Genomic DNA, 26,878 nt, shown 5'->3' on the forward strand with positions numbered 1-26,878 from the left:
AGCAGGAGGAGTGTCTAAGCTGTTTGAGAATCCCTACTACACATTCTCCTGAGCAAAGCTCCCTTGGCATAGCCAGATCCCCACCAAATACAGGAAGGTCATTACATTCTTCTTCATTACACCAAACTCATATGTCTGATCCATCATATCAGTTCAATAATCGATACATCAACATTGGGTAACATAATATTTACAGCAACAAAAAATAAACACAGGAACTACAAAACCCCATGTGCACTCCATCGGTCTAGATGTGATACGGTACAGTGACAGACATTATGTTTTTGTGAAATAATATTATAATCGTGCTGTCTTATCACGATGACACATTTAAATTCAAGGTGAGCCAAATGTTTTCTGGAAGGTTAGTCAAAACTTAGAAAGAGACTGCATCCTGTCATGTGCAGGTTAAAGCAGGGATCCCATTCCAGTACTGATGCAGATGGCATGTTTGTAAAACAGTGACACACAAGTGCCTTAACATTTCAGGTATCACTATGTATTATATACAGATTCCCTTTTTCTTAAACACAAACTGACACATGGTCAATCATTACCAGTGGTCCCTAAGTAAAAAAAATTTCATATACAACATCCATCATTTAGCGGCTGCTTAGTGATGGTCTGTTAATACTGTATGACTTGCGGAATAAACAGAAGTGAACTGGCTTTTATTCTTAAGTATACAGGATATAATGAGCAAGTGCACAAATGATTTTTTCTTTTTCCAGAACGGTGCTAGTAACTCTACACAATGATTTAATCTTTTTCTTTTTAACTGAACAATGTCTCTCAAGTGGTGTGGAGGTTTATGCGTGTACATGAGTTTGTTTTTATTGTATTGTATTTTTTCCTCTCAAAACATTGCATGACGATCAGCAGCAATTCAAAATATGTATGTAGCCCTCATTTATCCTTTTCAAAACAACACTCATCAATTGCACAATTCCTTGTTCCTCAATATTGAAGGAAGTCCTGCCCTTGGAAGATAATATCTGTATGTGTGTATGTACTGTGTATTTTTCTGTGTGAAATAGTCTTTTTCCTGTGCAGTCTGTGAAAGAGGGGACTTCTTAAGGATCAATGCGAAAGGCCAACAGTTTGTCAGAGTGCAGGTTGTTGAGAGTGCGGAGGTCTGGAAGGCGCAGAAGCAGCTTGGAGAAGAGGGTGGTATCATCTGGACGACGGCGAGTGATCAGTGAACGCAGGGCGCGGATAAGGCCCTCCTGTAGCTGCTCCACGGCCCTCGTGTCCGAAATGCCGGAACGGTCTGAGGAACACAGAGCATACCGGTGTGAGTGATTTGAAACAGTTAGCACGTTGTGGATTCATTATCGAACTGTCACTGCGGTGCAGCATTTGTAACTGTTGTTCTCTAACCTGCAGAGACCAGCACCACGGCCATGAAGAGAGCCATTTCATCAGGCTCTAGTCCCAGAGAACTCAACTTCTCACTGAATTCAAACATTGCATCCAGCAGAGAGCCCATGCCCAAGGCACGCAAAGTGGGCAGCGGGTAAGTTTGGCCATTCAGGAATGTCACTGTATGCTCCCCAGCATTGAACAAGGTGCAGAACCTCACCATCAGAACCTTAACACGCAAGAAATGGTGAAAAAAGACGAAAACAAAAAGATAAACGTGAGACAAATGCTTTAGCCAAAAACACATCTGGACACATTATGATGCATTTATCATTACCAAAATGTATAACTGAAAATGTATGTCATTACCTGGAAGGTGCCTGATTTTAGCAGCATGACCTGGTCCTGTTGGCTAAGCTCTTGAAATCCTGGGATGCCTTTAGCAAATTCTACAACCTCCTTGACAGCAGGGGTGAAACACTGAGAGAAAGACTCCCATATCTCCTGACTTGTGCGTTCTGCCCCTGACACAGGGCACGCGTTGAGAGGACAGGCCTTTGAAAAGACAAAAAACATCAAGTCATAAATAGCTTGTCGAATAATGAATCATACAGCAGTCCTAATTCAGCGAGCGTCTTGTACTTACCAGCACTTTAGCTCCTGAAGCTAACTTCCATGGGCAGGAGGGCTGATTTTGGGTACTGCCTGCAATGCGGAAACTGTCATGATTGGCAGAGCTTCCCCTTTGAGGTATTGTAGCATTTGACTTGTTGTGATTCTGATTTGATGACACTAAATAGGTATACCGATTGCTGTCCATATTGTTAAATGCAGGTTGGTTGTGATTAGAGGAGACTGGGCATACACTGGCGGGGGTAACTGGGCAAGACTGATAACTCTGAGCTGAGGAGGGGTGAGATGAAACTTGAGGAAAATTGCCATCCTGAGAAAAGGGAGATGTGTTGTTGTTGTTGTTGGAGATGATGTTGCCTGACTTGGATGCTCGCTCCTGGTTGCTGCTGTTGCTGGTGAAGATGTCACGATAGGCTCTGGAAATGGCTCCAATGGCCTCTTTTGAGGTACCGTCGTCTGTGCTGGTGGGATTTTCCCTCACTGAAGGGGAGTCCATGTCCATGGCAGCCGACTCATTTAGGCTGTTCATGTAGCTCTGCATCTCATCCAGAAGTCGCTGCTTCTCTCTCTTAGGGATACGGCCAAAACGCACCGCTAAGGAAGATACAAGCAGAAGAGAAAAGGTTAGGTTCCTGTCACCGACAGCACGGGCAATCCCAGTAAATGTTTGTTTTGTGCTTTTCATTTCTCCGTTCTTGTCTTTTTCTAAATAAATGGTAATCCTTTTTCTTATTTGATCAAATACAATAATCCAAATCAGCAGCTCAACAACAACGAAAGTTACAAATGAATTCATAGATTTATTCATTTTTATCAAGAGATAAAAACTCGCAGCTTAACATGCTTAAACTGTTTACAGTGATTTCAAGGTGAATCACACAAGTGGGGAGATGAAAATTTCCTTTTCTTCATCCATACCCCCCCCCCCCCCACCCCCCTTCTCACAGTAACCATCAGCTGGAGAGGCTATTTATAGACCCCCTGCTGCCATCTGCCTCATCCTCTCCTCTATCCACCACTATCGTCTTCCTCTACTGCTCCCTCCCTCCATTTGTAAGTAGGGCAGTGGGGCAACATCGGCATGATGTCACTGGCACTGAGATCGTGAGAAGGAGAAGTATGAGGAGAAGTATGAGAGTGGTGGGCTTGAAGAGTTGAGGAGACAGAAGTGAGAGCATGAAGAAGAGGGATGGCGATGCTGGAAAATGACTGTGTGTGCGTGGCGCTCCTGTTGTGCAGTCATACTGTCAAACTGTGAGGACTTGCCTCCCTTTTGGGGACAAAAGTACTCATCATGTAAATCATATAATTATAAGGTCAAGATTTGACTAAGGTGAAGGGAGGATTAAGGTCTGAACCGAGCAAGTTGTGGTTATTGTATTCTCTATTCTGGGTAGTGCATGTCACCAGGAAGCGAATGCAAGTGAAGAAGTGTGTGTTAGATAAAAATGGTACATCTTCAAAGACTTGAAAGTAGAGCACACGCGATTTCTTTTATAAAGCATATAAGTGGTATAGTGGTGTATACATATATGTATTTATATATATATCAGTTGCATACTGCATACAACCACAATTTAGAATAAAAAACAGAATGACAATAACTGTGCAAAACTGAGTGATCAAGAGTAGTTGTAGTAGTAGTTTGCAGGATATACTAAAGAAGCTTTTGTAATCTGCAGAGTAACTTGATGAGGATGTGGCCAATAACGTAACATGAGCTTAATCCCTGTCATCATGGTTTAAAAAGAAGCAAATGCACACTACTGAGCTGCATATGCAAATTATGTTGAAAGGCATTTTAAAATCTAACCAGAAGGAAGAAACCTAAAGAAACTTTCCTGTATTCTGTCTGATTACGGGAAGAAAAGTGTGCCACCATGCCAACGGACTTCAATATTTGCCTATATTGCAGCGCCAGAGTCACACAGCTGCCTGGTGTGAAATCAGGGTGTACTATTTATTGTGGGCTGCAGTCAGTTGCCTGCGGTTTTCCTGTTTTCGTAATGCTTGAAACTGAGCAAAAAGGGGTTTCTAGGTTGTGGTCCTTAACGCATTCAAAAATCTCCCGTAAGAGGGTCAACCTGAATGTTCTCTCATTTGGATGCATTTTGCCACCGTCTTTTTTTTCTTTTCTTTGCTGTGCACCAAAAGTGTCAAGCACATGCAGAAATAACACTAACCTCTTTACTAGATTAGGCAATGCAGAGTACTGGAGGGTGGAGATAAGCAGAAACCATACTGAGAGGAAGAAAACAGGCAAACTACACCAAGTAGGTCATGATGTATGAGTACACTATAGGGCTGATTCTGTATTGTTTTTCTAGGTCAGCCCAACTGTTTTCTTAATTTGTGGTGATAGGTGATCAATCACTGTTCAGCTTTCAGAGCCAGAATGAGGTGAAAGGAGTGTTACGCCTGAAAAATTCTGTCATAACGATGGTTTCTGCATCCCTTGCTTAATTGTTGCCCTGTCCCTTATTAATTGCAGTAAGATGTTCTATGGGCATACACAAGGTAATCACGTTGACCCTGTTCCAATTTCCTAAAATAATTCCTGTGTTTGCTGCAGTTTTCCCGATGATAGATAGCTTTAGGGACTTCAAGGTTCCTCTACTCATAAATCACTGTCTGAGGGAGAGATGTAAGGGGAGCTGAGGGAACATAGTGGGTACATATAAGGGGGAGGGGCTGCACTGAACAAGAGCATAGAGGTAGGTGTTGGTGGATGCTGCAAAGGGCAGCAGAAAGACACTTAGTAACTTAAAAAGAGTGATACAAAGCCAGATGGTACTTACAGGCAGTGCAGTGACAAAGTAGGAGGGCAAGACAGGTGCAAGTCTTCCTACAAACTGAGTGACTGAGCTACTGGCATGATGACCTCAAAAGTCTTCCTGCATTACATTTTTCACTCAGACCTACATATCAGTACTGCACCACTTTCTGTGTGCCCATTTCCCTGCTGCTTTGGCTAATCAGAGCACTGTGGTATTCTGGCAGAAGAGCGAGAGGAGAAATTTCAGTAAAATAAAATAAAAATATGTCAGGATGTCTCACCATCTCTTGACATGCCGACAGAGAGGCATTTCTTGAAACGGCAGTGCTGGCACCGGTTCCGATTCATCCGCATGATCAGACAGTTCTCATTCTTCACGCACATCTTGTAGTTGATGTTTTGCTGGATGCTGCGTCGGAAAAACCCCTGACACAAACAGACATGTTTACATATATACCATGTGAAACCAGGGCACAAAAAAATCAACACATATATGAAATATTCCACAGTTTTTTCACATTTCTTTCTGATTATTGCCTTACCTTGCATCCCTCGCATGCATGCACTCCATAGTGGAAACCAGATGCAATGTCGCCACAGACTTTGCAAAGCAAGACCATTCCACCTGTCTCTGAGGAAGGAAAGTGAACTGTGAGATAAGCTGCAAAAACACACACATACGTATATGAAGGAATAAATATTTATGCATATCGATAGTTAGGAAAACTTACTGGTGAAAGTTCCCGGGAATCCGCATGGCCTTTTCCCCGCAATGGGGTGTGCATAGGAATGCTGTGGAGTAGCTGCTGGTGTTGAGGGGCCACTATAGACCTCTGGGAATTGGAACACCAGTTTGGAGGATGGAGTGTTGCACCCAGCTGCCCTTTGTTTCAATGCCCCAATCTCCGTGAAGGTAACCTCCTCTGGAGATGAGGGCTGGGAGTGTGAAGAAGGTGATTGTGTCTGGTATCCACTGGAAGGGCTGCCAGGGCTGGGACTGGCACTGCCAGAGGAGCCAGCATACAGGATTACTCCTCCTGAAGAGAAAGAATGGAGATGTTCACATAAAAAGACTTAAAAAAAAAGCCTTGTTTAAATTTGGCTGGATTAGATGATTTATAAATTAAAAAAAAAAAATCTGGCTACCCATAATTGCTTAGAAAACCTGCAGGGCTACTTTATAGATGTGGATGTGTTGTGATGTAATGTTGCACAATCTGTGGACAGCGGCTCTGAGTATCTGCAGCGACGTCGCTGCACGCTGAGTGTAATAGGCGTAATGGTGCGCTCAAGAGGATAAAGTGGGCGCTAAAAAGACTGCCGATGGCACAGCAACGAATCAGAGAGACGTACACTAGAAGAATCACTTAAAAATAATTCTTGCGTCATGCAGTCTTAAAGCACCTGTAAATATTAGCGGATTCTTTTTTGTCATTCAACTGTGGCTGTTTCCGAACTTTCGTTTCTCTCTCGCTCTCTCACTTCTAGTCAGGCGTTGTGGATGAGCGGAGACACGACCTCACGTGTCTGCGGGGTCTGCTGCCTCCTCCGCTCCAATAATAGCCTCGCTCCCCTGGCACCGTGCCCAGCGCCAGCTAACAGCACGACACCTGACCGCCGCCTCACATGCGTGGACTCCTGACACGGTTACTGGCCGAACCAAATCCGCAGTCTCGTGTTGAAATCTAACACAATTTGAAGTCAGATCTGTGTTTATAAACATACGCTGAATGGGACAGCCCCCAACCGCCGCCACCCTCACTCACTGAGCGTGAGGTAGCAGCGAGCCTCTGCTACTGTCGTTCCACAGTAGAAGAATGTGAGTCACGTTTTTGTTTTCTGTTTTGTTTTCTGTTTTTTTTTTTTTGTGCAAAGGTAAAACCTCGATTTTGTGGTTTGGACTGCCGTAATAACAAGGCAGTGTGCAGCAGAGTCGACTAGAGACACATTCAAGATTACAAATTAGGCTCTGTACGCACTTATTTCAGTATTAAAAGCAGTCTAAAAAATATGTTTCCAACTTAAAACTCTTTTTTTTTTCAAACTTGCACATGCAGCTGAGAGTGGCACGCTGGTTTTCGCTGAATGTGCCTGGAGACCGATCCCTTTGCTGCGAACAGCATTTGTTTAGCGCAAATGTTTTGATAATCCTTCCACCAGCACGTGTTGGAGGATTTGTTGACTCATGCCAGAGTCATAGACAGATCCAGCAGACCAGACCTGAGCCTCACCTCCTTGTGAGCCTACACGCAGACAGTGAATGCCCAGCCCACGCCGACTCACTCCACCCAAACACATTGCATGTCCACCTGAAGACTCACATGTACAGTAGCCTTGTGTTTATGAATGACCCCCTCCCGAGCCACTGTACTGTGAACGCTGTTAATGAATAATCCGTTTCTGCTTTTGAATAGTGGTGCAGGAAGTGTCCAAGCAGGCTGTGAAGTGCTGCTGTAATTCATTTCTGTTCTACACATAGATTTTCGTTTAAAAGATAAAACTCTATCTTTCATCTTATGCAAATAGTCCATTAGGAGGGTTATTAAAGATCTGTAATACATACAGGAATGTATTGATCTACTGATTGCAAACACAGGTAATGCAACTCCTGCAAGGCTACATGCCATATTAAAGCACCTGAACCAAACTCCAGTTTTGTCTGATCCTGTGCCTTGCACAGGATTTCCCACGTACTCAGAGGATTTCCATGCACCTTGCTACAACGTGCACAAGATTCCCACAATTCAGGTCAACGCAGACAGCATCAATTGAGGACGCGGTCACTGCCCATCTTAAGTTTAGTGTACCCGTGCAAACGCTAATCTGCCTGGGACCAGAAAGCAGGCAGAGAAACGTGAGCACTGGATCCTCCACAGGCGGTCTCTCTCTCCCTTCTGTTTCCCTCTTTATCTCTTACTTTCACTGGCTGAAGTGGATAGAAGCACAGTTAAAGTGACTACAGTCATAATTTTTCCCCTGGGGGTAAAGTTTCTAAATATAGATCCCGACTTTCTGGGAAAATATTATTTTTTTTATTAGTATTATTCTAAAACAGAAAATATGCAGGTCTCTGCGGCCAATGAAATGAGTTTGTGCTATGCTGAACACAGTTTCTACTTGGGTTGTTTGCAGAAGACTTTGTTACCTCGGGCTCGTGAAAGTAGGTCAATATCGCAGGAACTTGATAGAATTGTGTCTATGTGCCTCTAGCAGCTCTCTCGAAACTGGTGCCGCATCACACAGCAGCTCTGGCTCATGCAATTAAGAGGGCGAGCTGTATTAGAGTATCACAGTGGGTGGCTATGGCCTATTTTAGAGACCCCAAGAATATGATTCGTCGTGTAACATCCTGTCTTGTTTCAGTCTGTTCTGTGGTCTTGATAAAGCGTCGGTTTCATTGCTATGCAAGCTTTCAGCATTTTAACAGTCACGTTCCACTCCAAACGCACGATGAATGCACGAGTGCCCTGAACCGATTCGTCGGGGACAGATGTTGCAGAATCAAAATCGACTCAGCTTTGTACCACACTGCAAGCTCGCACTGATTTAAATGAAAGGAGGGGGCGGTGTTCAGTAGAAGCAAGTGGTGCATGAGGCGGGGAAACGTGACCAGAGAGAAAAGAGTTAACGTGTGGAATTGCTGACCCACTGACCAAGCTCTGCCTCACCACCACCGCAGGCGGCATCGTCAACACAGAAGCGTCCGTGAGAGCGGGGTAGCGGCAGGAGGAGGGCCCGGATATCTCACGCGTCGCACGCGGCTCTGCAAGGGAAGCCACGTGAGGAGGGCTTTTTGACAGGGCTTTCACCGGGAAGATGTGAAGCGTGCGCTCCAGCCGGGAGCCAGAGCTTCTACAGTCCGCCAGAGGCTTATAATTAAAGAGCCAAATTAAATAGAGCAGCATGTTATGCGGCAGGGTGGTCTGACCGCGCACCAGCAGCAGCAGCAGCAGCAGCACAGCCGGGCGGTGCAACTAAGTTTAAAACAGCAGGGCGAAAACTGTGTGTCAGTGTGTGACCAGACCAAAGTATCTCGGAGAAAATTCGCGTGAAGATAGAAACACGTTTAATTCAAAATCCATCTGTTTGTGATTAGTCATGCCCTGGGATGTTAAATGTAATTGTTTTCTTTTATTTGGCTGAGTCTTAATTTATAACCAGAGGACTGGTTCACTTGTAACTCAGGTCAGCTGCACCACTCAGCATCTTCCATTCTGAGTGGTGCAGCGATACAGGCTGCTGACAAGAAATTGGCCTATATTGTGATAGGGCTACTCATATTTTTGAGGACACAGGTGTCTTACTTTGGGATACACATTTTTTCCCGAGTTTGAAACGTCTTCTAGCCTATTTATATGGCCTATTTTCCCCCCATACTTCAAAAATAATGGGGTTGGATTACTATCTAGCAAATGTTTAAGCACTGAGGACATAATGTTGACAAAAACGGGGCTTTTTGTCTGAATGTTTGTGCCAGTTAGTCAGCCTTAGCACCAACGCACTCTTTTACAGCCAATGGCGAAAAATGGTTTGAATACTTTAATGATGCTGAAAATATTGCAGAAGATCTCCACCAGGGGTGTGCCAGAGGACGGTTTAGAGAGGAAACTAAAGTCCCTGAAGTTAAGCAGTGAAGGGCATAGAACTTCTTCTTTTTCTCCAATTTTGCTTACACCATCTGGTTATCATTTGACGGCTAAATGCGAGCAAACATTGTAGCTATGTACTATTATAGTGCTACAGAGCTGTCATTGCAGGTGTCATAAAACGTTTTCTGACTTCCACACCCTGGTCCAACTGCCTTTAAAAAAAAAAGAGCTGATGTGAATACTAATGTTGATAAATACTTTCCAATGCGTTCCCAACCATTTGTATGTTATTATATGCTCCAAATATTAGTTTTTACTGATTTATATTTCCCCAATAATTGGCCCTGTGTAACCTGTTCCAGCTGACTGTAGCCTACTCCCCTACATTATGTTTACTAGTATTACATAACAAGCCTGCTAAGCTATATATCGTGAATTTGGGTCTATTATTTGAGTTATAAGATCTTTTATGTATGAATAAATTATTGCATTAACCTTTGGGTGAATGCCTCCTTCACATGCAACAACTCACTCACTCAGTCTGTAACTCATTCTTCAACAGCCTTGGCAATTGGAGGCATGTGGTTATAATAATGTTTATAGCTTTGTTTAGATGACTGAACTCATAAATCTAATTATGTTTGGTCCCAATAACATTATTGAAATATTAAAGGTCAAGCCAATGTGGTTACCATTTGAAGTATTAAGGGCTACAAAATGAGGAAAAAGTGGGATGTCATTAAAGACATTTTATTTTATTAATTGAACAAATAAATAAGAAAAATATAAATAAACAGTTAAATAAAGATATAAAAACTTTTGGAAAAACCTTCTGCTTCACCGCTTCTGCCTCTTGGACAGACAAACAACAAAACTCAGCACCCCAATCTTTGTTTTTATCGGCTGAGTAATACTACAGCTAATATATGATTATTCATCTATTTACTCTGGCCCACTTTATCAGTGAAATCTCAAAGTCATAACACAGTTAGTGGGTTCGTTTCCAGTTCTATTGCACAGGGTGCGTCCATCACCTGTGCCAGAACGTGACCGTGGCTGTTGTAAATGATTCACCGTCAATTAGGAGAGGGAAGCAGAGAGCATGTGCACCCTTGACTGATCTCGAGAAAACGCTGCTTAATACCACTTAACGGATAAAGGTCCTTCCATTATCAGCCTTTATATTGTAGGCACTCCAGCAATGGCTTTGATAAAGGAAAACAGGCACGCCCCCTACGCCAAACAGTGTTTTTCTGCATGATATGACAGGGCTGCAGTTTAAATTCTGGCATGACAGATTATGATTACAGTGCCGGCCAACATACTGTAACTCCACGTGAGTTTGTTTTCGTGGGGAGAAACAGGAAGTGGCCAGCCTCCCTTCAGTCCCGAGCGGCTCACCTTCCCAGGCGTTGTTGCGCTCGGACATTTGAACGATGCACAGCAACGTCCTGGTAGCTTTGCATGAAGTTTTACTTTAAAATCGGGTTTTGTTTGACCTTTAAATTCACAGTCTTAATTAAAACTACTCAGCTCAGAAATGAGTAAAATACAAAACCCTCAAAATTAAAGTTCATCCACTCGTTGCTGCATGTAATGATAAAAAAAATCGCCACAAGTAAAAATGAATGAATAAATAAATAAATCAGTGGTTTGCACAATTATTAAAGCAGTGGGATATCGCATTTCTGTGATGTATTCATTTAAGCTCTGCTTCATTTCAATCAAAATCAGCTCTGTTTTACACTTAATAACCCATTATGATCAAATCGAGCTGAATTGCTATCGTTTATTGATCGCTGGTACCAACATGAATGAATATCCATCAGTCGTTCAGTTCTAACTTTTGTCATAATCACCATTGCTAGACATTTGCAGCACGCCAAACATAAAATAGAATCTTACCACCGCCGGGGCTGTTATCCATTTCTCTCTTGTGGATGATTAAACCTCTGGATAAACTTGATAGCAGACCTCCGTGAATGTCACGTCACTAGACTGGAGCAAAAGTCTTTTAAAGGCAGACGAGAAAGTCAAAAAAGAGTTTTGCGCAAAACACCTGCTCCATAGAGCGCAAAAATAGGAAGCACTGATTGGAAAGAGTCCAGTGGTGGTGAAGTTGTTGTTTTTTCTTCTTCTGTAATCTGTAGGTGATTCAGTATATGGCACCTCTTTTCTGTTAGATCTGAATTAGTCACACTGGTCTCCACCAATGATACCTGGATACCTTCTGCTCTCTGAGTACTGCACCTCTAGCTCTAGCGCGCGTGATGTTGCACGACCGAAGATTAAACTATTCTCACGAATTCCAGGAAAGTGTAGTCAGCATATCCTTGAACACACTGTCGGACTTGACACAAGCTGCACACCCACTGATACAAACACCCACATCAATCACGTTGCAGGTGAGTAGGAAATGTGACCGCCTTTTCCGTTCTCCCCAACTTGTGTCGTGGCTGTTTGTGTAGGATTTGGCTCACTCTTTGTATGTAGCGGAGTCCCGTCTCTCCCTCTCTCTCCTTCACGCTCTTGTGCGTTTTCATTGGCGGGGATCCGGGGCTGAGGGGAGTTTGATGCGCTTATTCGAGTGTGGTGTGTGTTCAGTAAAGCCACGCTACATGTGCGCGGTGCATGTGCCGGAGAGAGCGCTGCCCTACTGATACACATTTTATGCAAAATACAGAGCGTGTGGTGAGGAGGGATGGAGAGATTGGAGGATGGAGCACATGGACAAGAGGCGTGGCTCACCGTGACTGCTCTGACAAGCAGCGCCGCAAACGGATGGTAAACATCGAGACATGCCAAACATCATGCAAATGCCAAGTCCAAAGCGCATGTGCCAGGGGAAAATGTAGACGCGCGAGTGGACTTATGAACAACATGCTCATTGAGGAGACCACGTGCGAACACAAAGCATTTGTCAAAATTGGAATTTCAGCAAAATGTGGATCCTGTGCGCTTGTGATATATTCGCGTTTTGTTTTTTTTTGCCCGTGGCTTGCGTGTGAGGGTGAATTATTGCATCAATGCCTTATTATTGTTATTATTAATAGTTAAAATAAGTTTCTAAATTGGTTGGGGACAACAAATTGTCGATAGTGCAGTCGTTGAACATTAGCTTTGAACAAGCAGGCGCGTATGGAGGTAACTTGTGGAAAGCGCCCCTCGGTGGCAATTCAAAGCATTAACGCTTAACAAGTGTTTCAGATCACAAGCACAAATGCACGTGACTCCCGGTGATTCCACTGTGTAGAAAACCAGCCGTTCTACTTTAAAAAATGCCGCAAACACGTTTTTATTATTTGCTTAAATATCTAAAGTAACCCTAGACATAGGCTAATTTTAATAACAACAAACGAGCCATCAAGTCAAACAAACATTTACTTTATTTCTAATTTATTCTTAACAACAACAACAACAACAACAACAACAACAACAACAATAATAATAAACGGATTTATCATGGATTTTATTATAGGAAGAAGTGTCTTGCTTTAACATGTAATGAAAATTATTTGACTATTTTGCTAACCTAAAAAAACCCTTTAGTCTTTCTCAGCAGCCAATCTACTGAGTTAATTGTTTTAATGGCCCTATTCGACTGAATGACTCTATTAGCCCAATAAGGAGAATGTTAACGTCGGGAAACTGTATTAAATAGCCTATTATGTTTATTATAAGATTGCACGAATGTAATAGTAGTAGTAGTATAGTAGTAGGCTAATAGCAAGTTTGCATTCCTTCAAATTAGATATCATTTTAGGCAACGAGGAAAAGTTTAGTATTTATTAGCTTCTGTAAGTTCACATTGAAGTGTTCTTTATTTTATTTTGACACGTGTACTTTTTTGTTGCTCACCTTTGTGGTGGTTTCCATCGTACTGAGCGGAAGTGTTGCTGCACTCCTCCCCTCGCACACTAGGTGGCGTAGTAGTGTCATAAATCTGTCCGCACGGTGGTTCCCATCGACGCCCCTGAAGCTGCTACCGCTACAGTGACCGACTGGCAAAGGATCGTAATCTGACAAATGACTGAAAGATCCCTGAAGCAGAGCAAACACCAAAGAGGACACCTTTAAAGACTGTAACTGACTTTGCTTTGTCTCCTTCACAGAAAACCTCTGTCTTCTTAGTTTCTGTGGAATAAATAAGCTCGCGTTGGAAGCCGAAGCATAAACTTCTCAAGGCCAAGAAGAAGAAGAAGAAGGTAAGACTGTGTACTTTACATAAATCATCTACCGCCGTGATTAATTGCATGTGTCTAAGAGTAAACGGAGCTCAAACGGCGTCAACCCGGGCGTGTGTTTACTGTATGTATGCGAAGACTCACGCACTCATCATTAGAACACGTTACGGCAGGGCACGGGATAATTACAGGCTGCTGAAACTGTTCGGGGACTGAGCGAGAGAGAGAAGTCTCTGCCAACATACACACCTGCAGAGAGCACTGCTCTGCCCGGGGCTTCAAACACAGTCTTCATCACTTTCTTACAGTCTTTCTGCCTGTGCGTACCTCGTCTGTCACCCGGCTCCCCACCGCCCACTCCCTCCCTGCCTCACACACACACACGTCTTGTTGCGTGTTATGTGAATGACGCCGGGTGTGCGGTAGATGAGAAGTTTATTCCAGAATGAACCACCAAAGTAGTCTTAGATTGACGTCCAGGATGGTTGATTGAGCTCAGAAATTTCCCAGTAGCAGAATGTGCGGAATTAGCCTCATGATTAGTTTTGTTCTGTTTCCCCCTTCTGTACAGAAATGCACAAAACTAAACCTTTGTCTGACTTCAGCATACTAAACATATGCCTAAGTGCTCAAGAAAAGGAAAACTTGTACTTTTTTGTGCACTCTCCCTGTGCAGTATTTAGTGCCCACGTTTCTCACAAGGGCAGTTTTATATGCAGGGAAGGAGGCATGGAAAAGAAGACCTTTCCTTTTGAGCTCACAGATTTGCAGTAATTACAGAATCACTTCCATATGTGGCTCTCTGGCTGCCTTCTGGCTGCCCCCACCACCCTTCTCTTCCCCACTGCTCTCTCTTTCCCTCTCCCCTCTTTCATTTGCATTCTCCCCAATCGCTCTTTTTTTCCTGCTTTTATTTTTTTATTTTATTCTTGGCTTTTCTTCGTGCACTCGGAGCATTTTCTTTTTTCTCCCTGAAAAACCACAGCTTAAACAAAGTTTATGATAATCAGAACATCCTGGCATTTTTGGCAAACAGTTGTGCATTTTGGTGATTCAATTAGATGATGCTTGCCAGAATAAAAAGAGCTTGTGTTCTTTAGTATGAGAAGAGAAGGGAGGGGGGAGAGAAAAAAAAAGAGACATGGACCAGAGAGGGGAAATGTTGAAAAATACGGAAATATGAAAAAGAAAAGGAGCTCAGTGAAGAATTTGAGAGGCAGGAGTGTGAAGGAGGGAGAGGTGGAACAGAAAATGAGGCAGGGAGAGGGAGGGCTGGAGTAATGCTTTTTGACAGAGGTGGGTTCAAGATGGGTTCATGGTGACATCATGGCTGATTTTGTATTTTTCTTTTTTTGAGGAAAGTATAGACAGGAGAACCGTTCACCTTTCATTGGACACACATGTTGGGGATCAGGCAGAGCGCTCATGTGCTGGCACACACGCTGGTAGCTGTGTCGACAAACTCTGGATGCACCCGAAGTTATGCGCAAAAAGTGCCGACACACACACACTTTTACCCCCCCCCCCCTCTTATTTCTTCTGTAGTAGTAAAACAGTTTTTTTGGCTCCCTCTTGTCTCTGCTCAAAGCTTTTTGTTCATTTGTTTGTGTTAGAGGAGTTCATACTGGTATATGCCCTCCGGTCCCTTGCACATACATTTCTCCTTTGCTCATGAGTAACTCATTTTCCTGTGAGTAGTATTCCTCTGTGTATGTTTTTACTTCAAGGCTGCTGGACTCTAAATGAGCGCACTTTGCCAGGTGGGATGAATGAGCTCCTTCATTTCACAGGATGTGTGTATAAGACTCTAACCAAGAAAGAGCAGGCGTGCGTACATTTGTGTGTGCATAAATGTGTTTGTGCAAATGAGCTGCTGTGTGCCGTTGCCCCTGCGTCCCTTGCCCGTCTCAGCGCGGCACCAAACTTCTCATGACATCAATCTGAATGTGGGGAAATAGTGATCTCATCATAGGCATCTTGTTACTGATTGAAACCCGCCGCCACTGACACCGACTCCCTGCCCCCCTTCTCACCTCCCCACCGCCAATGCTCCCCTCAACCTACCCCACTCCACCACATCCATCGGTGTCTCAAACCGGCCCTCCATTTTTCTTTTTATTCCACACCTCTTTCTCTCACATTCCCTGTACTCCCCCCCCATATCTCACTTTAACCCCTCTAACCTCACTTCCTCCCTCTCTTGCACCCTGCATCATCCCCCCTTTCCTCTTTCCTTTCTGCCCTTACTCCCTTTCCTCTGCCGGCGAGCCCCAGGCCTCTACTTCTCTGCTCCGCAAATGCAAATACGTGGAATCTAAAGTGGAAACACACGCCCGAGTATGATGTTTCCATGAATATTTCATATCTTCATAAACACACCCGGAGAAACTGCAAAGCTATGCGCTCAACAATGCCTGTGTTTGCCGGATGACTTCCTGTGAGGAATTGCCTCTCTGTGTTTGACTTCTTGTGAGAGCACACTGTGTTAGGATTGATGTCAGGGGCAGTGTGTTATGATGTCACGGGCTGAAGTTAATGATACGAGAATGGCAAGGGCCATAGGCCATGTTTCCAGTGGTGCCCAGAGAGAGAGATAGCACCCTGATCTGTCTTCATTATCCCCCCACTCTGCAGCCTCCCAGACACAATGATCATAAATCTCAGCCTGGAGCACACTTCACTGACACTGAAACACAAACACTAGTAACCTCTGACCTTCTCACTGCTACTGCCTACACACACTCATCCATGCACGCAGACACGGGTGCCCACACACTTACTGCAACTGCACAGTGCTCAAATGCCCCCCCCCCCCCCCCCCCCCCAAACTCACTGTCATAATTTAATAAGGGCCACAGCATGCTCCGTGCACCGCCACACACAATACTCTTCATGCACTTGACTACACATTCTGACACAGATGCATGGTCTAAGTCGGCCTGATGGCTGCACACATACTTGAAAAGCTCATATTAGAATTGGTGATTTTTTTTAAGCATCCTATGGCTATATTTACTTTCTTGTTTTATATTACACAACTGCTGATTTAGTAGTGCTTCATAAACATTCAAGGGATTTCTATCAGCCTTAGTAGCCTCATAAGCAGCACATAAATCAAATATAAACAAGATAAAGATCAGCCAAAGTTTTTTTTTTTTTCTTTGCAGTGTGGCTTAGATCTGTGCTTCCTGAACATAAGGTTTCTGCAAAAAGGCAACAGTGCCTCTCGCCACTTATCCATTCATTCACCCTGATTTTGTACCGGCATCAGAAATGTCTGGAGGAACAGTTTGGTGGGCTACTGTAGCCCACATGTGTTCGTAAAGATCGAAAGCTCACAGGAATAACGAGAGTAAAGCCGAAAGGTTTTTTTTCCTCATTAGGATGGCTTGACTTTATCCCGCAGACATATTGGGGTCAGTGTGTTTGAGGATAAGATCTATCTCCGCATCAGGCCAGTTGCTGAGGTTTACAAACAGAATAGGCGGACGGCCGTGGATGTGCAGGTAGCTTTGGAGACAAACAGAAAAATCCACATGCTGCAATGTTTGGTAGTTCAGGTTCAGACCATGAGATTTATGAGCTTTATGAGATTCATGAAGTTCCCCAATGAAGAACAATAAAGGATATTTTTATTCTATTCTATCTTATTTAGGAGATTGTGCCGTGATGCATGGCCAACAGGCCTGAAAGTCACGACTTTAGATGAAGTTCCAGAGTAAATATTACACGTATAGGTTAGTTCTGATTTAATTTTGTTTTCAGTGTTGTACTTGCTTTGTTTAGACTAGCTGTTCCCTATCTGTTGTTTGAATGAAGTAGGCATGTAGTTACACTGACCGTATGTGGTTTGTTCTTCTTCCTTTTTTTCTCTTTGTTTTTGGGTGTGTGTGTGTGTGTGGGGGGGGGGGGGGGTAAATCTGAGAAACCATAGTCGATATGAAGAGGTGCCTGTTTAGGTGCCAGTTGAGGTGTGCCTTCCCCTCCCAGTTTTGAGGTTTGAGGTGCTCCTCATAACCAAAACAACTTGAGAAACATGACATTCAGAAAAAAACAGGGCACACGCCCAGAACCACAAACACATAAACACAGATCTGAAACATATGATCTCATATGGAGAGAGGGGCACGTTCAGGGGCACACCCAGATCTGCTGCTGTCGCTGCACAGCCCTGCCATCTCACTCGTGACTTCCTTGCAGCTTATGTGCCAACGCTAGTTTCGATTCAGGAACCAAAGTGATATATTTAGAGAGATGGGTCTGCTTTTTTAAAAACACATTTTCTGCCTTAGAAAACAAAAAACAAAAAACCCAAACTATTCCTTATAAAGTTTGTCAGTAATTAGGCAAATGTCATGTATCCCCCCCCCCAAAAAAAAAAAATAAAAAATAAAAATCATGCCAGTCAAGGCCCAGTTCTGTTTTTTATTTAATCCCAGTGCCAAATGTTATTATATCAATTATTTGGTGTCCAATACTGGCTTAATGGGTTTCAAAGGGCTCCTCATGCTTGCTGTTTTAATGTTAAGTGCTGTTGTTGTAGCAGCATTAGTAATAGCAATAATAGTAGTAAGTTACTGTCTCAACTGTGGGAAGATTGGCACAGAAACATTGTAAGCAGTAAAACGCAGGCCAATGCAAATATGAGTCACACAAAAGGAGCACCTTCAGTGTGGGCCTGTGCCGAGCAGACAGTCCATTAAGATTGTTCCATAAATTGATCACACCAGGGATAAATTACATAGCGAAACATCATAGAAATTCTTAGAGGGATAAACAGATTGGCTCGCTATTAAAACAGTGTCTGTGTTAAATCAAAACAATATAAAGTGGATGATCTGTGTTCTTCGGGATACTAAAACATCCTCTCCTAATAAACCTACTTAACTTATTGATGAAACACAAATGATCTAAGATCACGACATGCGGTTCAGCATGCACAAACAATTTGTAGGTAAACTGACTCTTCAGCCAAGAAGTTAAGAGGTGGGGGGAGAAAATAATTCACCCAAGAGACAAAGAAGGGAGAGAGAGAATTAAAAACAGAAACTTAAGCTCTCTGGGCCCTTTTCTTCCCTCCAGGCATTTTGTGGCTTGTGAAAAAATGTGCTGTATATTTGAAGCGTCGGGGTCACGTGACAAAGGAAGGCTTTATGAATCAGAGTATAATTATTTCTAAGTGAGTGAGAGAGTGTGTGCCTGTATTTGGAGAGTGAAAGACTGATTTTTAAAAGGTAGAGACTGGAAAAGGAGGAGGAGGGTGGCAGAGACAGGGAGGGAGAGAGAGAGACTCACTGCTGCTCTGTCTTTGCTGTTAGAAGGACTCTGTTGAATGTGCACACATCTTTCCTCCTTTTCATTGGCTCGCTCCAGTCATCGGACCCTTTTGTCGAGTGCTTTATCTCCCCGTCTGCATCATCAGCTCGACATCTCGTAAGTAATTTGAACTTTAAAAGTTTAGAGTCGCTAACTTTCGTGGATGCTTGCTTTTTATTTTTCTCTCTCTCTCTTTTACTGCTAACAGAGTGTGTGTCTGTGTGTGTGTGTGAGAGAGTGCATTCTCTTCTGAGACTGGTTCAGCCGTTTTAATTGAAGACAGAGACCGAATGTGCGAGACACTTGAGAGACTTTGAGACAATTAATCATTGTGTTACAAAGTCCGAGCAGATTTTCATGTGTAAACACTAAAACGTCCCCACACGTGTTTGTTTGGATGCGCCTGTTTCAGTATGTTTGCTTCTTTGTGCTTCATAAACACGAGAGCGACACAGAGTTTATGTGAAAACATACTCGAGCATGTGTGTATGCCTGCATGTGCACACATGTGCTTATTAGCGAGTGTTTCAAGTGTTACCCAGTGCCTGTGGAGCTCTTTATTATTAGCATATGTGTGCGTGTGTATGTGTGTGTCAGTGTGTACACAATTGCATGTGTTTGATGTGTATTCACTAGAGGAGTCACCAGTCCTTGACCTGTTTTTTTTCTCCATTTTTTATAACCACCATATGAACACTTGGAAAACACGAGTGTTGTTTTCCATATTTTAAACAACGGAGACTAATTCCTCTGGAGTGAGGTGTGCCCGTAACCCCGGTTTTAGTTTTGTGGGATGTTTATTAATTGTGCTCCCACAGTTATTTAGCTATGATGTCAGAGAAGATTATTTATTGATGCTGGCATCTGCGCTAGGTTAACAGGTTCAGCTTGTTACAGCCATGTGTAACACAGTGCATTTAATGCTGTGTGATCTGGATATCAGATAGAGTTCAGAGTGTCCTCCACAGTGTTTGGCTTTGTCGCTCCACTGGTGAGCAACAAAGCCACGGTAAACTGCCTTCCTTGAATCCCTTGGCTTTCCACCTGCTGACACTTGGCGGTGAACTGGATGTATTTCGCATGAGGAACAGGCTAATTAAAGTGAATTGGAAATAAACAGCCACTTGGCCCAGTGAGGGAGGCCTGCTCGAAGGCCAGTGGTTTCTATGTTTCCCCTCCGCTTTGGTCTATCAGTGTGACAAGTCGTGTCATCTGGAGTGGAAGAAGCCGAGCTCATTTCTGTGGCAGAAAAATGTCACAGCACTTTTCGCCTTCAGCAAAGCGCTCTTGGGCCTTATTCAAGGACAGGGTACCCATACAGAAGCAGCTTTACCTTCATGGTGCGCAGCCACGGCAAATTGCTTGTCTTCCATGACAGTTTGGAATCAATTATTAATGTGTTTGCTGTTTTGCACACCAGATAAGTGTGTGCCTTAGCTCAGTATACCTGTGTGCAGTGTTGCATCACTGGCCTTGAAAACATCCTCTCAATATCAATGTTGCTCACATGCTGTATCATCTGTCATTACTGATTAGTAGCATATACTGGTGCAATATGCTGTATTTCAATTAAAGCAATAACTTTAAAACTAATACATAGCAGATAATACATTTTATTACCCTGTACAGCTAGTGGTAATTTCTTTAGTTCTAAGTATGGTATACAGCAATAAAAGAATATTTTATGGTAAATGGCCTGTATTTATATAGCGCCTTACTAGTCCCTAAGGACCCCAAAGCGCTTTACATATCCAGTCATCCACCCATTCACACACACATTCACACACTGGTGATGGCAGCTACATTGTAGCCACAGCTGCCCTGGGGCGCACTGACAGAGGCGAGGCTGCCGGACACTGGCGCCACCGGGCCCTCTGACCACCACCAGTAGGCAACGGGTGAAGTGTCTTGCCCAAGGACACAACGACCGAGACTGTCCAAGCCGGGGCTCGAACCTGCAACCTTCCAATTACAAGGCGAACTCCCAACTCTTGAGTCACGATCGCCCCTTTATCTCCTATAAATCCGTCAAAGTTTAGTAATGCCAAAGCTGTGTGTGTACGTCTCTTTGTTTGTGTGTTTCTGTGTGTAGGTGCTGTTGATAAATCCTTGGTTTTGGTGGAATTACTGAAACAGCAGTTGAGCCAGGAAATCGTCTGCATTGCAAAATCTGCTAACAATCCTTCTTTGTGACATGACTTTGAGTGGTAAATCAGGGAGTTGTTGATACCTGTCTTCTTCTGGAATTTCTTTAGCAATTAAGGCGAAGTGGTGGGGAGGGGTTAGACAGGTGGTTTAGGAAAATCGAGGGGCTCTCTGCTGCCGCACTATAATTAACCAGGAAGCTATCTGCACGCCATTTCCTATGTCTGTTTTTGCAGGTGTGCCATTCTGATGTGAGGATTTACATCTAAGCCTCCACCCAAGTTCTCGTTAAAAGACCTTGTGCCAATGGCAAAAAAAGATGAACTTGTGTGAAAGTGTGGCCTTTTGAATGCTGTGCTTGCTTATGTGTGTGTGTGTGTGTTTGGGCCTGCATGTGTCTGACTGCTGCTTTGAGTCCTGCGGCTAAAGGCAGCAGTGGTGAAACCCATCCATTACTCTTCGCTCTACACAGAGAGGATTGTTTTCAGCGTGTGTTTAGGAAGGGAAACCCCTCCATTGTTGCCTCCGTGGATCCTTACCAGTTCTTCCTTTACGTCTTCCTACACAGACATATTAGCAGCACAGACTTTGACTTTCACACTGCTGCTATTTTAAAGTTTCTTCCCTCACCTTTTTTTTCTCCGCCTCTCTCTATATTTGTCATGTTTGCTTACTGCCACTTGCCCTTTTCCTCATCATTGCATGTTTTCCTGTTTTGCTTGACCAACTGCTAAAAGTCTCTGTGTTGTGTACTGCAGAGAGAGGCGCATCATGGAAACGGCAAGCAGTCAGGATGACTTCATCATGTCGCAAAGCATTTTATGTCTCACTGTGTGTTCTCACTCTTTCCATAGCTCTTCTCACAAGTGCATGTCAACTCAGATCGTTATGTGACATTATGATTAAGTGAGAGCAGAAAAATTATTTTAAAATAGTGACTAGGTGACAGTGACAGTCATGGCGCTCTTTAACAAAAAAAGAGGAAAAAACAATCCCTTTTTTAAGTGACAAACGATTACACAGAGGTGCTTCTTTGCATTGTTGCTTCAAGGAAATGGTATTTGTGTGATGCCAAGAACAGGCAGATGTCAAACAAGTTTCAGGTGATGGAATGCAACTGTGTTTGGAGCGTCTGTCATTTTGGAGCCATTAACCAGCTACTTGTTGAAAGAGTGGAAGCTGTCAGCTTTGCATCAGATAAAAGCGTCACGGCTATTGTTTTCTCAGGTAAAGTACTGCTGACGTTTGCAACAAGATCACCCATGAACCTGTTTCAGTAGGAGCGTTTAAATTTGCCTGTGCAGCTCTGAATCCATTAACGGCTTTTGAAGGCTGGATGTGGGCATGTCAAGCAGTGATTATAACAGTAAATGTGTTTTTAGCTCCGAGATGTTGAAACACTGGTCCGTTGGTGCAGTTTGGACACCTGGACTTTGAAATCATTCTTTAACAGCTTGGTGTACAAACTACTTAAAATATAACTCTTTGCAACACATCATTTCCTTTATAGAGTTAATGAACATAACTCACTTTGTGATGTCAGCAGTTTAAAGACAGTGCCTGGAAGGCATGCACAGTTTTCTGTCAAAAAACTGACAGGAGTGGGCAAGTCAGAAGTGGAAAAAGAGTGAGAGGATGTTTTCCCTGCCAGGATAGATGGCACAGTTCATTTATCTCGAGGCTGTGAATGTACAATTCAGAACTTCTGGTAAAGGCGCTGGGTTTCTGCTCTGCACAGGATAGTTCCACAGTTCCACAGTTTTTAATTTTACCTCACAGAAACATGTATATTTTGACCCTCTGCTGAGTTGATGAAGCTCGACAAAAAATCTGTGAACTCGCTCAGTTTCTGGAGAAATGAAACAAAGAGAGGTCTCTGTGTCAGTGTGGTAAGAGTGGGGAAAAGTGCCTTTATAGCCATACAAATATAAAATTCTAACTGAATATTCTTCTGTGTTCTCACTGACTGGAATAAGAACCTCAACCGGTAAACAAACCAGGAAAGTCATGGCATCCAGAGTCCTGCTCGCGTATGCCGAGTAATCACCTGTGGTTTCTTTTGCAGAGTTAAAAAAACAGCTGCCTCGCTTGGTAGTGTGGTGCAGAGCTTCCTGAGATGCTGTGATTTATTTGTTATGTTTGACTGCAGTTCTTATTGCCTGAGGGGCTCTGTCACAACAGTTAAGGCACAATTGTTGTTTTGCTCACAGAGGACTTGATACCCTTTGTCTGACAGACATTCAATCTGTGGGAACTGTTGTCTCTCTCTCTCTCTCTCTCTCTCGCTTTCTTTTTAACTCTTACTTGATTTTTCATTTTGCTCCGTCTTCTCCGCAAAACTCCTCAGCAAACAAGAGAATCTCCTTCTCCGCACGCATGCCTGATCTTGTTGCATTGTCTCCATATTGCCAGGTTGATTGATCCAACTTCATTTGCTACATGAAAATCATTGGATTATCTCAAGTGTAACCAATGACTTTAGTCTAACATGATGGACTGCAGTGAGCTCTGACACTATTTACAGAAACAAACCAAAGCAAATTTAAACTGCTACAGTGCACCTCTCTTAGGCAATGATGGAAAGTCCCAGCAGCAGCCGTAAACCCACCCATAGCTGGCCCTGGTGCTCCTTGCTTGCCTGGCTGCCTGCTGCCTCCTGTGTGCCCCCCAGGCTCAGGGGAAGTGGGGAGGCCCTCCATGCCCATTTGGCCCTGGCTAACAGGGGATGAGGTCACTCCAAATTCCCCTTATCCCCTTATAGCCCCAGACGGGCTGGCGAAGTGAGCCTACCACAGGACCCAACATAAAACATAAATGGCTCTGTAAAAAGCTGCTGGGCTGATGTGACTCATTAAAAAACTCTGGCGCCAACTCTTTTATTAATTCATTATTGTGTTTAGGGAGCGTAACGTTACTGGGTTCTATTTTAAAAGGCTCTGTGCTTCAGTTCTTTTCCTTCTAAGTGTTCTTTTTCTTTCTTTTTTTAATGCCTTTGTTTTGCAACACATATTTGAATGTGGAGTGGAGCTGTGGTTTATTCTGGTAGAATTCAGCCTCTGGACTGTCTCTCAGACCGTTTTAAACTTAATTTCTGAATTAATATGCCACGCTTTCCTCCTGTCAGAATACATAATTCACACGCACTGATTTGTAAACTCCGCTGTCAGTCTTCTTTTTCTCACACAGTCACCCATTTCTTTTATCCTCCTCTCTCTTCCAGCTCTTGCAGACACATTGTGCTGCCTCTATGGGGCCTGGTCTGGTTTGAGTTCTTGAAGCAGATCTCCAAATGGCCCGAACGCTTGCCAAGTACATACTCATAACCCGCACACACATGCACATTATGAGGCTACGCGTTGCTGGCAGTCTTGTTTTTGCAGTCTGTACCTCTTCTCTCATTAGGCCCAGTGTGAAATCGTGTGATGTCTCCAGTAATGTTTTTGCGCCTTGGCTGCACAGTGGAATCACTACGCAGGGTCATGGTACAAGTTGTATAAGCAGTGGAAGGATGGAGGGATGGGGCACAGAGGATAAGACTGGGTATAAGGATATGATTATGTAGAAGAGGTGTAGGCGGGTCAGAAGTGGAAGGGGTGGGGTGGGGTCCAAGGTAGGTTGGAGGAGAAATATACTGGAAAAAGTAAAGACGTAAAACAGAGAGAAAGAAGGAAAGAAGAAGAAAGATGGCAGTATGGCTGTGTTGGCAGGATGGGGGTGGGTGCCTATCCGCGGCTGCTCCTTCCTGAAACGTGGCCACCCGAGCCTGCCTGGGCCCTGGATGCACATGTGGAACAGTTTACTGTAATGGAACTCTAAATTAGTGGTGGTTTGAAGCTGCCTGCAGCAGTAGGGTGTAATTAACTGGCTCTGTTGAAAGAGAAAGAGCCAGAAAGAGAGGCAGGGAGGGAGCCAGAGCCCTGGAAAAAGGCACGGGGTGAGAGGTGTGTGTGCGTTCATATGTGTGCGTGTGTTAGGGGATGCTCTCACACATGTGATGTGTGGAGTTTTTGAGTGCTTGATTGCGTGTGTGGCGCATATGTGTGCTTCTTGGAAAGCTCTCCCTTCTTTTTTCCCGGGCATGGCGCCACCTCTTAGTGCCCCCATGTGCCCAGACCCTGTCACTGTTCCACTGTGCTTTTTCGCTCAGTTCAGCAGTTCACTGGTTTAGCCTTAGATCTTTCCACCACCCCCACCCCACCACCCCACCCCTCCATTTCTTTGTTTATACCGAATTCATTACCAGGATTTTTTCCCTGTCTTTTCTCCCAGATTCACAAGCCACAGCAGTTCCAAATTCCTTGGCTCTGCTCTTTTTCAAAGCCACATATAAAAAACAAGCTGATCACACCACCCACTCATGAAATCACACTAAGGAAGCAAAAGGAAAACATGAAAAAGAAAATGGGAGGCCTCTTTTATATTTCACCCCCCCTTTTTGCATTGAGAGTCGACAGAGGAGCATAACTGCAGCCTTGTCTGCACTTGAGCCTGACTTGTCTATGCCCACTGTGTGGTGTCAAAGTGACGAGAAGGCTGCAGGAGGCTACAGCCAAAATGACTCTGTGGGATGGGAGCCTGACCTCAAGAGAAGATAGTTGGAAGTGACAGCAGCAGTTAGCAATCAGTGGATCTCATTTTCCCTACTCATCGACCCCCCCTCCTCCCTTCTTCATGCTCTGGACCCCGTGTCTGGGCCCCTGGTCCTAGGGGAAAGAGGCAAAGAGGCAGGCTGCTGTGCTAGGCTGGCAGCAGGAACAGAGGAGCTCTTTATAATAGAGTTCTGGTGATTTAAATCATATGGTATAGCCTGGAATCACTGTAGAAGTCTGGAAGCTCTTCAAAACTGTACAAGAGCTCCCTCTCTCTCTCCCCCTCTCTTTTCCTCCTCCCTCCTTCCTTCCCACTCTTCACTGTTATAACTTTTTCCAAACTTCTTTCTTATTTTCTTTTCCCCTCACCCAGTCCCAGTTTTTTTCTTTTCTTTCTGGCTTTTCCCTCTCCGAGCCTACTCATTCTTTTTCTCTCTATCTGTTATGGTTCTCGCCATCTCATCCTTCCTCACTTCCTCTTTCCTTCCCATTCGCTCATACCTGTTGGTATGAAGTTTACACATCCTTCTCGCATTAAAACTGTGGATGAACTATTATCGGACCCAGATGGAATCAGAGTTGATGTGAGGTGAATCCTGTTTGTTGAATCTAGAGCAGATCTTAGCATCAAACAAAACACTAATCGTATCATCATGTTCATGCCAATCAAAAGCACTTATTCTTATATTTTATGTGGAATTAAATTAATAGGAAATTATTTACTCTTATCCTCTCATCTGCAGAAAAGAGACAGCAGGACTCTTCTAAAGTGGAGTCCACCTATCCTTCAGTACCTCCGAGGCCCCCTGTCGCCCATACGTTCTCCACGTCTTAAGACTCTTCGACGGACACACATCTCAGCCTTGTGGAGGATTCCAGGTGTCGAAAGAGCCGTTACCTTCAGCCAGCCGCCTGCTGTGGACCCTGGGTGATCCGTCGCCATGGCTACAAACAGGGAACAGCAGGTGGGTCACATGACCGGCTTCCCACCTGCTGTGTACCCCTTTCCCTTCAACTCCATGAGAAGCCACTCCCCCTTCGACCTGCTGGCCAACAGCAGCCTGTTTGGGAGATTTGGGGCTGACCTGCCCAAAGAGATGGCTGCTCTCTGTAAGTCATTTTCATTACTCTGTGTGTTTGTGCTTGACTTGCCTTTCCTCTCATTTTCCATCTCAGTTCCAAGAATGCATACGGCCATTACTTTATTTTTAGTCAGGTCGCATTAAACACCATCTACTGGAAAAGGGGAAATATGGCTTAATTTAAATTGCACTACATTATGTG

The 26,878-nt window shown here is 43.9% G+C and overlaps 2 protein-coding genes across 4 annotated transcripts in view; one reads left to right on the forward strand and one right to left on the reverse strand.

Annotated features, from left to right (window-relative positions):
• Positions 1-921: 921 nt before the first annotated feature.
• Positions 922-11,920, reverse strand: nr1d4a (nuclear receptor subfamily 1, group D, member 4a). Of its 2 annotated transcripts, none has more exons than XM_026153229.2 (8): positions 11,266-11,920; positions 5,503-5,808; positions 5,314-5,402; positions 5,053-5,197; positions 2,009-2,589; positions 1,732-1,917; positions 1,381-1,591; positions 922-1,270 (listed from the first exon to the last, which is right to left on the reverse strand). In XM_026153229.2, the coding sequence occupies exons 1-8, from the start codon at positions 11,285-11,287 to the stop codon at positions 1,074-1,076; spliced, it is 1,737 nt and encodes a 578-aa protein (XP_026009014.2). In that variant the 5' UTR covers positions 11,288-11,920; the 3' UTR covers positions 922-1,073. The 2 variants fall into 2 exon arrangements, with proteins under 2 accessions (XP_026009014.2, XP_080150537.1); XM_080294411.1 differs by lacking the exon at positions 11,266-11,920 and adding an exon at positions 6,176-6,221.
• Positions 11,921-13,350: 1,430 nt separating this feature from the next.
• The window catches only part of rarga (retinoic acid receptor gamma a), a 38,892-nt gene continuing 25,364 nt past the window's right edge, over positions 13,351-26,878 (forward strand). The window contains exons 1-2 of one of the 2 annotated variants that reach the window (XM_026153231.2): positions 13,351-13,565; positions 26,338-26,704. In XM_026153231.2, coding sequence (XP_026009016.1) covers positions 26,536-26,704 — 169 coding nt within the window. In that variant the 5' untranslated portion in view covers positions 13,351-13,565; positions 26,338-26,535. Of the gene's footprint in view, positions 13,566-18,735; positions 18,978-26,337; positions 26,705-26,878 lie in introns of those variants that run through there. The other variant, XM_026153232.2, reaches the window with a different exon arrangement.

This window comes from Astatotilapia calliptera, chromosome 20 (assembly GCF_964374335.1).
Source record: "Astatotilapia calliptera chromosome 20, fAstCal68.1, whole genome shotgun sequence".
Classification (NCBI taxonomy): Eukaryota; Metazoa; Chordata; class Actinopteri; order Cichliformes; family Cichlidae; genus Astatotilapia; species Astatotilapia calliptera.